This window comes from Scaptodrosophila lebanonensis, unplaced genomic scaffold, assembly GCF_003285725.1.
Source record: "Scaptodrosophila lebanonensis strain 11010-0011.00,11010-0021.00 unplaced genomic scaffold, SlebRS2 tig00000147-arrow-arrow-pilon, whole genome shotgun sequence".
NCBI lineage: Eukaryota > Metazoa > Arthropoda > Insecta > Diptera > Drosophilidae > Scaptodrosophila > Scaptodrosophila lebanonensis.
Genome location: NW_022060591.1, coordinates 357,462 through 370,947, shown reverse-complemented (window position 1 = coordinate 370,947; position 13,486 = coordinate 357,462). Strand labels below are relative to the sequence as shown.

The window sequence follows — 13,486 nt, the reverse complement described above, 5'->3', positions numbered from 1 at the left end:
CGCGCCGATATCATTGATCATTTCGGTCATGCGGGCATGATTGTAAATACGACGTTCGATCATTTCTTGTACGCAGGCAAAAAGTTTCGGTCACCGCCGCTCATTATGAGTCTTTGCACTTGTGAGTCGAACTGTCTGGTTGGTGAGCGTTCGTTCACAACCGGTCATTGCTTGCACGCAGGCAAAAAGTTTCGGTCACAACCGCTCACTTCTGAGTTTTTGCAGTTGTGAGTCGAACTGACTGGTTGGTGAGGGTTCGTTTAAAACCAATCATTGCTTGTCATTATACCCAAATGAAATAATCATACCGAGTATGGGTAAATACTCGAGTATGACCGAAAATGTAGTACTCGATGCAGTTCTCTGGTGTACAAGGTATTTAAGAGTTGAGCCCGCTCGAGTCTAATATTCCTTTCTTGTCTTGGTACAGAGTAAATGTGCAAAGTATTTTAAAGTCGGGGCACACGACTTGAACTGTTACACTTGTTTTTTGTTTGTTCTGGTATTTAATTGACATCGTGATAATAATCTTTTTCACCATATCAGTCACATAATGCTTTTTATTTTTCCAATTAATTCACAGACCGCAATCACCACCTAATTCAGGCACTACTACAAGCTCATCGCTTATTTTTAACTGCAAGCTGCAAGAACATTCGCCCTTTGCTCTTTTCAAATGTTGGGACTCATTAGCCTTTATTGTGCGCAGCGTAGCTCACATAACGCCATACAATTTTGAAGCCTGTGTTCGTTGCATTCGAATCTTCGTCGAGGCTTCTAGAGATGGAGGCGTACGTCAACGCCGAAAATTGGAAACTGTCTATGCAGCACCGACAAAACGGAGGACAAACAAAAAGGTGCCACCAAAGCGCGGTGAACGCAGCGCCACACACAAGCAAGGGCCTGGAAGCCCTATCGCGGCAACTTCTAGCTGTAATTTGGCTTCCCTCGGGTCCGTTGATGTCAGCGATATTATGCCCAACGAAGAGGATGAGGACTTAGCACAGCGATATGAACAACTTTCCATACAGCTGCTCGACCTAATGTACACGCTTTACACGCGCACTGCCCAAATTTTTCGCTGGTGGGCTGAAGAGGGTTCCACTGCACAGCAGGCAGAATCACTTTGGTCCCCCGGTTGGTGTCCCCTGCTGCAGGGCATCGCTCGTCTGGCCATGGATAGACGACGCGAAGTACGCACCCATGCTATATCCTGCTTGCAACAAAGGGCGCTACTAGTTCATGACCTACAGACGTTGTCGGGCGTCGAATGGTCCTCGTGCTTTGAGCAAGTTCTGTTTCCACTCCTGAACGAGCTGCTACCGGAGAGGGCTGATGTGGCCCGACTGGATACAATGTTACTGGAAGAGTCTCGCATACGTACAGCAACCATTATGTCCAAGGTCTTTTTGCAGCACCTGACCACGCTTATCGAGCTGGGCAGTGCATTTGACGAGCTCTGGCTAGAAATACTTAGTTATATTGAGCGCTTTATGAAGGTTGGATCAGACACACTATCGGAGCAAATGCAGGAGATACTAAAAAATATGTTACTAGTCATGCACTCAGTACGGGTGTTTCACAACAAAGATGGCACTTTGCAGCATGCCCTCTGGGACCTAACATGGCGCCGCATTGGAGAATTTTTGCCGAATCTAAAGGAGGAGCTATTTCATGATGAAGGTACGTCTAGATCATCAACTGTAGCGTATGACCGTTTAATACGTACGTGCCATTATGCTTATGTCTGATCTTAGCAACTATTTTTTTTGACAACCAATTTTAAATCAAGATTCTTGATCAACTGACACATACTGACATTCATGTATATATATACCTGACACCCTGTATATATATATATATTTTTTTTTTGCATTTCTGCAGGCAAATATATGCTGACTTCGACTAAGCAACAGCATCAAAAACAACAGCCAGAACAACAAAATACTTTGCCTGCAATAGTGTCAGTGGTGAAATCCCCTATGAGTAGCATAACATTGCAACCTTCACAAATAGAGACGCACCAACAACATGCGAAGGTAAATAAATGCCACTACCTAAAATATACACATACTAGAAGGTCTTGCCCGTCTTTGATGGGCTAAGTATTTTTCCTTACAATTATAAGATAATTTACAATACGCTATTTCTCTTCCGACACTCCTCAAACTTTCTTAAGGAACTACCAATAGCATATTACTTTGGTACGTTCCAAGGGCATATAGTGCAATACATATTACTGTGTACGTTCATACGTACTATATTCTATTTATGTAGTATTATTAAAAGCAGTACAATTTGGGAAATATATTTGGTACTCTTAAAGCAACTATACATATAAATATACATAAGTAAACTATAATACAAATTTTGAAAAACATATATAAGCAAAGTTTAAAGTTAGAGTCACCTACACCTTAACAGGTAACTTGTGTCCAAATTTTAGCTTGTTAACGGATACTGTTGAGCACTGTCCGAAGGGTCCGCGAATAACGACAACGACAACCAATACACTTCACTTGGCAAAATGCAGTGGATATCTTGAGCGATTGTGGTGATGTTTTATTATCTATAAAGTAACTTAGTTTTACAAATTATAACTTTTTGCTGCGTTTACATACCTATCCTTTCCCTTCGTCTTGAATACTGACGCGATAATTCGATACTTAATTCTAAAGTAATCATCGATAAGTAGAGTCATTAACAAATAATCGACAGGTACTTGCAAATTAAAACAGTACAAATTCAAAACTTAAATTAATTTGTAACATTCCGGCCCCCGTGAATCGACAAAGTCGGAGCAGGAGATTCACCAAATATGTCGAGGACTGCCAACTTAGACGCTGGTCTTTGAAGCGTGGTAGTTCCCGTCTTTAGTGAAGCTTGCCCATCTCGAGCTAGTTGAACCGCAGTCAGTGGCGCAACAATAGAGTGGCAGGGCTGGCAAAATGCAACGGGCCCTCGACCCGACAAAATGCAAGGGCCCCACGTTACCCATGACGAGTAATTTTACGTATTTATGACCGTCAAAAAACAGTCAATCAAAATACCGGTAATTGCACATCTCTATTCATTTTAGAACGCGTCCATTGGCTGCTAAATATGTATTTTGTCGCGGTACGTTGGCAGCGCGGGTGAGCATTGACGATCGAGGAATCGAGGGGCGCCGCTGCTGGTGCATGCTAGCAACACTATGTTAGGGGAATTCTGGATTTGATATTTTTTTATGAGGGCTCTACTGACTGCGTATTCTTTGTATGATTATTTTGACAATTGGTTATTTGTATCTTTGATTTTACGTATTTGTTATTTTATTGAATATGAAAATGGTGGCAAAGTAAAGTTGATTGTGAAAGTTAGTTAATACCTAGTTCCAGAAAATATTTAAGTGGGAGCGAATTTTATCAAGTTTTATATCTAATAAAGAAAGTGAGTCTACAACTTCAATAACATTAAAAGTTCGGTTTGTTAAATTGCAAATCAGATGAAAAAAATGAAAACTACAATTTTATTATGTTATTGGTTATCCATTGCAAGATCCTACTTACTATCGATGCAGCCTCTAAGGCATTTCAGTCTAAACCCATCGATCTTTCAAATGCCTTAAAACGTTTGAAAATTTGTCTAGAAGAATTGGAAAGGTATCGACCTGAATTTGAAAATAAAAGCGAATAGTGTAGCAGAAAAGTTTTCCATCACCCGTGAATTTTATAAAACTCGACAGAGGAAGGTAAAACGCAATTTTGATGAGCTTTTCGAAGATGAGTGTCTACAAGATCCGGAAAGTTTGTTCAAAGTGAACATATTTTATCGAGTATCATTATAAACCAAATGAAATCGAGTTTCCTTCAAATGAATGAAATTCTTTCAAATTTCAGTTGTTTGCAGCCTACCATTTTAAAAGTTTTAAATGAGACTGATCTATTAAAAAAAGCTCTAGAATTTGTTGAGATATATAAAAAAGACATAATTTGCCAAAGAAATTCTCAGTTTTCGATTAGAGATTATTAATAATGAAAAATTATTTTATGTTCTGCTGCTTTCCTGAAGTATGCACTGCATTAATGTTATTTCTTACAATTCCTGTGACTACAATATCTTATTGTGTAAACTTCGTATATTTATTAAGCATTATTCGTTACGGATGGCTTATATTTATTGCGATTTTAAACTTCGTGCACACTTTATACCTCTCTTCTCTTGTTCTTCTTCATTCAGTGTGTCCCTACCGCCACGCCATATCAATATACTTGTACACTCTTATTTAAATACTACTTATATGTTACAATAGCATCGATACATATCGATGTGCGTTAGACCTTTACATTCGGCCAACCTGACATTTGATCGACCTCGATCACAATAATGGTTTACAAACACAGACTTATTAGCTTATCGCGCGTATGCATCCATGGTTTGAGTCCCGCTGCCTCTAGAATTCCTAAATATGGTAATTGCGTAAGCTGCCAATCGTCAATATCAGTTATTTCATACCGATCGTTCGGAAATACACGGTTTACTTTATATGGGTCGCCATTTTTAGGAGCGAATTTCTTACATAACCCAGGAGTGGCGTCGACATTGCGAATAGCGACAAAATCATTTACGAACTTCGTTGCGTTCTTGCGATAATTGAATGTTAGCACCAGCTTTCTGTCTTACGGTTTCAAGGTTGTCGGGGTCCCTAGAGCTGAATTTCTCTACCAGGTACTTGGTTAATTCATCTACTATAGGTTTCCTCTGATCACAACCAAACAACAAAACACATGGAGTTTTAGCAGTACTAGATTGCACCGAATTGTTTAAAGCATACTCAGTCCGATTAATCAGTTTATACCAGTCAGCTTGATTGAAGGACTCGGACAACTTTTCCAGTATCGGTATCAGCACTCGATTCACCCGCTCGACCTGCCCATTGGCTTGCGGCGCTGCAGTGGCTACCTTTATATGTTCAATATTTCTAGTCTCAAGGAACTCTACAAACTCAAACGACGTAAAGCATGAACCCCTGTCTGAAACAATTCGTCGAGGGCGACTATAATACTCAAAATAATTTTCCAAGGATGCCTTCACTTCTTGCGTACTGGTAGAATTAACAGGGTATAATTTCACAAACTTAGTGAACGCGTCAATGACAACCAACAAATGCTTCCTCTTCGAGTTTATACTTGGTAACGGACCCAAATGATCAATGTGAATCGTGTCAAATGAGACGGGGTTCTTTGGAATACTATGCAATGTTCTGTTATGTATGGCTTTTGGCACGGAGTGCAAAATACACGGCAAACAATTCCTAATGAATGATTCGACTTTACTTTTAATCGCACTTTTTCGGCTGCAAGGTGACCTAATTTCTCATGGCATCTTCTAATTAATTCTTCCTGCATTAGAGTTGGAGCATACAAGCATAGTTTTTCCTCAGTATTCATTCTATACACAATTCCATCTATCAACTCAAAATTTTGTGCAGCGCCATTTTCCAATTTTTCACTCAGTTGGCGCACTTCAGGATCTCTCATCTGTTCCGTCTGTAATAGCAAATCAACATCTTGCGGAGTGGCACCCACAACACCAAATAATTTTGTGCATCGCTGTTGTCTAATACGTTATTATCAAACGAACTGGCCGAATCTACTTTTCTAACTAAATCACGCGCTTTCTCTATGTCGGGTTCTTTGGACACAATAACACACGGATCAACTACGTCCCCAGAATTATCCTGTAAAAGCTCAGTTTGTCTACTCAATGCATCCAAATGCGCCATATTTGAACCTAGTCGGTGGGCGATCGAGCAATTATAGTTTTTATCGACTTCTTGCTCAAAGTCTGCACCAAGGAACTACAGTCAGTAACTATTAGAAATGGACGATGCTCCAAATATGGCCAGAGTCTCAAGCTCAAAGCTATGATAACGCGACTCGGCTGCCGTTGCTCTTCTAGAGTAGAAGAACACTGGGTGAAACTTGCCATCGGGCTGCCGTTGCATCAACGCAACGCCGAATCCATGCGAGCTAGCATCCGTATGCAATTCATTTACATAATTGGGATTAAATATAGACAGAGCGGGCGGACTGGATAAGGCAGATCGCAATGTGTTGAATGCAACTCTTTCAAGCGCTTGCATTGGAAAAGGGCCTCCCTTTTTCAGCAACTCTGTTAATGGCTTTGCCACACTTGAAAATTTCGGAACAAACTTGCGGAAATAGGAAAATAATCCTAAACATGAATGTAACGCTTTAGCAGTGAGTGGCTCCGGGTATTCTTGAATAGCTTTGAGATGTGAGTTATTAGGAAGAATCCCTTGGGCGCTGACATCATATCCTAAGTAGTCGATTCGCTTCTGTAAGAAAATACTTTTCTTGAAATTAATTTCGAGGCTATTCTCACAGAGTCTATCAAGTAGTTTTCGCAGCAATTTAACAGACTCCTCGTCTACTCCCATATGGAAACCGCTTTTTAAATCAATTACAGAAAATACCGATTTACCCTCAAGGTATCCCAAAGAATCTTCTATCAAGGGCAACGGGAAATTATCTCTGGTCGTTTTCTTATTTAATCCACGGTAATCTACGCACATCCTAATTTTCCCGTCTTTCTTTTTCACCAATACCACTGCCGATGAGTATGGGGAATTACTTGGCCGAGTAAGCTTATTTTCCAACAACTCTTTTATAGTGTCATTGACAACACCCCTCTCGTAATAGGACAATCTGCGGGGAGTTATAGAAGGCAGTAGTGTCAGTCAGTCGAATACTCATCATAAGCTTAGGTGACCCGTAACTCATCGAAAACTTGTCAACATAATGGCCATCCACAATTCTCTGGCACTCCCGCATTGCGTCGCAACCAAACTCGCCGCCCACGCCAACAATGTTGTTGTCCAATGCTACAGCGCAAACTGATTGCATTTCCGAAAACCAATTCTGCAACTCACTCTCAACCATAGATGCATTCGTGCTTACAGAAACGTTATTAATGGCAATGCCAACAGTATTGTTTTTCTTATCATTATATCTAGGTAATTTAGCAAACAGAGATGCACAAAACGAGTCGTAAACAAAAGAAATTGAATTATTTAATAATGCTGTTTCAGTACAGCCTTTTACATTTCTGCCTATACTTAGTTTAACATTAAGGCTTCTGAGAGCGTATCTGCCAAGTAATAGTGGCGTTGGTAAAATAAAATTAGGAATTACAAAAACTTCAATCTTATAATATTTTTGATGAAATAACAAAAAACAGCTGACTTTCCCATATGTCAAAATAGGCTGGCCACTAAGTCCACGAAAATTGCTTATTTCTAATTTACGTTGGTCCACCAAGCTCCTTCTGGTCTCTTGGCTCGTTGGCATTGCCGACTCAAGTGCCCCATCTGGTGACATTTGTAGCATCTGATCTCTCCAGTGGTGATCGGCGAACCGACAACTTGTGTACGGCCAGCAGCAAGCGTACGCGAAACGTTTGGTTTGCGCACGCTGTCATCCTGCAGAGTCTGGAACCGCATCATCTTTTGTTGGACCGATCTCCGAGGCCATCTACAATGTACTTGATTACGTCCACGTCCTCGAATGTTCCTTGCTGAGCAATGTTTCGCATGCAAATAAAATACTGCAGCAGCGACTCGCCTTTTGCGATAGTTCGGTTCTGCAAGAGCTTAGCGACTTGGTTATTAGTCAGTTTATGACCAAATACCAAGAATAGGCGCTCTCTGAACTCTGTCCAGTTGGACGTCTCTTCGTACAGCATATAATCCTTTGCTGATCCCTGAAGCAGACGGTTGCCCAACGACCAAAGCTGGGTGTCATATAAGCTGTGCATCCGGGCTGTCTTCTCCATTTCGCGAAGCCAGACATGTACGGACAAATGATCGTCTCCTGAGAATACGGGTATAGTGGCTTGTATTTCATTCAGATCCGTTTGAGATCGCTGGATTTCCTGTTGTGGCCGACTTTCGAGTTCGTTAACCTCGGCTTTTAGTTGTGCAAGATTTTTACGAGCGGTGTACTACGCAATCTGGCTTTTGATTGAAGCCAACTCATCCGCTCGACTCGCTTGGACCACATCGGTTGTATCTGCTTCATTCAGTGTGTCCCTACCCCCATGCCATATCAATATACACTCTTATTTAAATACTACTTATACGTTACAATAACATCGATACATACCGATGTGCGTTAGACCTTTACAATTGAAATAAAATTATTATTTTTATTATTATTTATAGCGAATAGGTGATGAATGCATTGAGATACAAGGTGTTTTCCAAAGTAAACAGGACTTTAAAAAAAAAAAAACAGAACAAATGGTTTTTTCGCAAAATCAATTTATTTTATTTAAAATAGTCTCCTTCTGCTTCAATACAGCTTTTTGCACGATCCAAAAGCATGTCGAACGAGTGTTTTAGCTCGTTGGCCGGTATGGCCGCCAGTAGCCGGTGCAAGCCTTTTGAATGGCCTCTACGTCTTCATAACGCTCTCCTTTCATGGGCAAATGCATTTTTCCGAAAAGGTAGAAGTCGCACGGTGCCGTATCAGGTGAATACGGCGAGTGGTTAATGGTTAAAATGTGATTTTTGGTCAAATATTCGGTCACAACCGTAGATCGATTCTGAGCAATTTTTGGTCGTCAGTCAATTTGTGCGGAACAAACCGTGCACACACCTTTCGTAAGCCCAAATGTTCGGTTAAAATGCGATAAATCGATGTTTTGGAGATGTTCAATTCTATTTTGATTTTTGAAACCACTCGTGCACTCTGCTACGGGGTAGGCAATCATCGCCATAAACTTGTTCCATCAATTGAAACGTTTCGGTAAAAGTTTTACCAATTTTAAAACAAAATTTAATGTTGGCTCTTTGTTCGAAGCTCATTTTCGCACCGATAACACAAACATACTGACACTTAAAACGCAATAACTTCACTTCCAATCGATGAAATGTCATGAAATTCTCACTGGACAATCGATAAAGATAGCAGATTCTAACGCACCAGTCGACATAGGGGGCGCTAGATTCAAAAAGTCCTGTTTACTTTGGAACGCACCTTGTATTATGTTCTATGGATGAATGTGAAGTCTCCAATACGCATTATCTTAGGGCACCCAATTAAGAAATGATTAGGAGTGAGAGGTTCTGATTAGGAATCTTCAAAAGGAATATGTGTTAATGGCCGAGAATCAATCAAGGTGTCTGCTTCTATTAACAAACTCTGCAAAGTTTTATTTCAATGTAAATGCTACACCCTTTTAATAAAACTCCTCCCATTCAATGCGGCGCCGGCCACACTCTGATGGCATGCCATTTGCGGCTTCAATTCAATGTATTTGGTTTGCACCAATAAAGTTCGTTCCCTGGTTGCTTCTTATTTTCTGCGGTAAGCCTCTGTCGCAACAAACATTTTGCAAACAAATTATAGCAGAGTCCGATGAGAGATCCTTAGCGAGCTCCAAATGAATTGCTCTAGTGGTCATACAAGGGAACAAAGCAACCCAGCGTTTCTCTTGACGTCTTCCAATAGCGACCACCAACGGACCAAAATAATTTAATCCAATATACGTAGAGGCTTTTACATATGGCGAAAGTCGGTTTATGTCCCATCAATAGCGGTTTCGGACTATGCACTATGATTTTTGACAGAAAGAAAAAAAATTTACCCAAATGTAAACAATTTTATTTGTATTTTATTATAAATTGTTTAGTTAAGCGAAAATTAAATTAATTCCTGCTGATATGGCAACACCATTTCCTTGGCGCGCAGTCGAAGTTACCTGATTGTGTGAAACACATGTGTGATTTGTGATTTTGGCGGCAATTTTTGGTAAACTTTCAGAGCTTGCAGATTACGAAAAGAACCAACAAATAATAAGTCTTATAATGGAAAACGTTAATTAAAATTATAGTCCAAAACTGTTTTAAAGCGATGAAGTGTGTTTATGTAATTGTGCCATGTGTTGTTTATGTGTTTTTTTAATTAACCTTTATAATGTGCGCTGTGATTCGTGTAATAGTACTTTTGAATGGTAAATAGTTGCAAAAAGTTATAAATGTGGAAATCTAACTAATATATGTTTATTATGGAATTACCAAAGAACTTCGCCCCAATTTGCACGTTTTCGGTAAAATTGCGTTTGTTGCAGCAAAACTACTGTTTGGGACGCATTTAAGCAGAATATATAAAAAAATAAAAAACTAATTGTTTTGATTCTAACATGATTGTTGAATACCATGTACCCAGAGAAATTTCAAGCACTGAGTTATATACGCCCATAGCAGACGCAAAAAGAAGAAGATGAGGTCTCTTGATGCTGTTGCTTGTGGGCGAGTTCTGGAGTGAAATTTTTTCGCTAATAACTTTTCGAAAAATTTACCGATTTCATTGAAATTTAAAACGAAGATATATGATTATATATAAATTACGTGTGAAAAGTTTTGTTTATGTAGCTTTTGAAATGTAGACAGTATTAACGAAATTCTGTAGCGTGGGAGAAAGAGGAGGGGGGGGAATCAAAAAATAAACTAAACTCATATCCAATTTTTATATTTTGTGAACTAAAATATATTGCATGGGAGAAAAATATAGGCCAGTTTCTGGTTTGATACAGTTAAAAATACTGAAGTTAGTGAAAGTCGGCCATATCGGTTATATGGCAGCTATATGAAATAGTGACCCAAACTGAACCAAACTTGGTATGTCGTCTTGAGGTACTAAAATATGCGTACGAACTAAATTTGGGGTAAATATATTTCGAGTTTCTGCCAAAATACGGGCAAAAAACCATAGTGCTATGTACGCATTTTTGCAGGCTTGGCAGCTTGACTTTACCTTATTAACCAAGGCTCTAACAATTTTGTTCTAACAAATTTTGTTCTTATATTTGATACTAGCAGGTATTGCCCGTCTTAACCCGGCTCAATATAATGTTTTCAATTGTATTTATTTTGTGTGTGCATAACCTACCCATATGTTTTCACCTTATAAGTTACCAGTAGGAAGGCATTTAAGGTATTTAAATGAACATTTTCTGTTCTTGACAAAAAATTGTTCAGTAGCCCGTTACATTTTTGTTCTTGCCAAACTATTTCGTTAAACGAACATGACCACTATAACTAATATTTTTTAAAGGTCGTTTTGCCCCCTTTGGAGCTAGAATTTTCCAAAAGCCTTTCTTAGTGTGCTCCTACACTATGATGGATACTATGAAAGGATACTTGAGTCCAAATTTCATCTTTTACCGTTTGGGCCGTGCGTTGATCACCAATTAGTCAGGATAAACTGTTTTATATATAGAGATAACGTAACGTTTTAAGATAGACTATGTGCAAAAAAAAGGGAATAATTATAAGGGTATATCCTAATTTTAAATTCACATTTGAGTCTTTTCGTGCCATATTGAGTCAATACGGTCACGCACAAACTCGGAATATGAAACACGGCACTCGTGTCAATGCCGTGCAGCGATGAGCCACGATCAAAAAGCACTGACAATTCTCATCTCAATTTGCTAGAGTAAAACTTTCGATAGTTGAAGCCAGCGATACCATCAAAATATCGAAGTTTGAATGCAATAAGCAGAATATTTAAATAATAAAATCTAATTATTTATAATAATAAGAACAAATCATATACATACATACATACATCTGCCCGCAATACGAAGCAGAATATGCGTAGCTCCGTTATTCGGTTTCTGCTTTACTATACTTGATGAATAAAAACATAACTGATCCAAAAGACTCCCATTTTTGAGTTATTATAATGGGGCCCATTTGATGGGGCCCCACTTATTACAACATAAAGTAAAATAAATAATTTGTATGTATATACATAAGTAAATCAAGGACAGTAATTCCTAGAATTGTACAATTTGGCAATGTTATTTGGTCAACTTATGCAACTGCACAACATTTATATGAGCATACACACACGCATACTTGTATGTATGTACATCAATACATATGTCATAATTATTTCTTCTACTCTTGAATGAAAAGTTACAAAAATACAACGCAGTTTACCTCAGTAAAATGGATATACACTGGCGCTCAACTGAATAGGTTCAAAGAATGCTGCCTTAATTTCGTCCAATATTTCAGCTTGTACTGCACATAAATTTTTTAAAATTATATGTTGTGAACCTTTATTTTTTTACATTTAATATTGCATAAACAAGTAACGGGATTTTTCAAACGGTAGTTGAGGAAATTTTCTTTCGCTTTACATTGCCTAAAAACGCTGCATTTTTTTGGCTCATCAGAATAGGTTCAATTACTTTAGTTTTACTTTGTGATCGGCAGCGTAAAGTTAATGGTGTCAACATTTTTTCTTATTGTAATTAGAAGTATTTACCGTTGTTTTTTGGTGGAATGGGTCGCGAGAAACAATTGAATGACTTTGAAAAAGGTAAAATAAAAGGATATCTCAATTCCGGCCTAAATCAGCGCGAAATTGCACTGATAATTGGAATAAGTCAAAATGTTGTTGGTAATTTTGTGCGCAATGAAGAATTTTACGGGAAAAATATGAAAGGAGGGTCTCCGCATGCGACAACTCCAGCTGACAGAAGATGAATCCTTAGAATCGCCTCTAATTCCCAACTTTCTGCGGCTAAAATCAGGGAAGAATGCGGTATAACCGCAAGTTTGGCAACGGTAAAACGGATTATTCGGAGCGCCAAGCATTTGAAGAGACTAAAAATAAAAAGAAAACCACCTCTCAATGACACACGTGAGGCGACACGCCTACGATTTGCCAGAAAGCACATGTCCTGGGACAATCAATGGTAGAAGGTAGTTTTAACGATGGAAAAAAATTCAGCCTGGAAGTACCGGATGGCTATAACTTCTACTATCACGACTTATGAAAGGAAGAATGTGTTTTGAGTCGAAATCACAGTTGTATAGGCGGCGTAATGGTGTGGGTGCGATTTCGTTCTATGAGACATGTGAGCTTCAGTTTGTGTCAACAAAAATGAATGCAAATGTGTACAAAACTGTGATCCAAAAGGCATTTCCACATTTTTATAATATTTTTGGACCGATTCCATGGTTGTTTCAATAAGACAACGGTCCCATTCAAACCGCAAAAGTGGTAAAACAGTGAATCAAGGACCAAAATGTTGAGTTGCTCGAGTGGTCGCCATATTCACCTGACCTAAACACCATCGAAAACGCTTGTGGATTGTTGTCTCGAAAAGTATACGAAGGCAGGCGACAATTGAACGACACTGAGAGCCTAATTGACGCCATACAAAAATCCTGCGCTACTATATCGATTACAGTCCTAGAAAATTATTATAAGTCCTTAAGAGATCGAATCTTTGAAGATATTACAACCAAAGATGGTTGTACTAAATACTAATTTACTCGTAATTAGTTTATTTTTATGTTTTAAGTTATTGAAGTCATGAAAAACGCGTTTATTATTTACTTTTTTAGGTTTTAAATTACTGAACCTATTCAATTGAGCCAAAAAAAAAGGCATTTAATTTT

General features: G+C 38.8%; 1 protein-coding gene across 2 annotated transcripts in view; it reads left to right on the top strand.

Moving 5' to 3' along the window:
- Positions 1-13,486, top strand: part of LOC115629442 (Golgi-specific brefeldin A-resistance guanine nucleotide exchange factor 1) — a 43,893-nt gene that overhangs the window by 11,904 nt on the left and 18,503 nt on the right. For both annotated transcript variants that reach the window (XM_030525895.1, XM_030525896.1), the window contains exons 9-10: positions 584-1,683; positions 1,885-2,039. In XM_030525895.1, the coding sequence (XP_030381755.1) occupies positions 584-1,683; positions 1,885-2,039 (1,255 nt within the window). The remainder of the gene's footprint in view (positions 1-583; positions 1,684-1,884; positions 2,040-13,486) is intronic.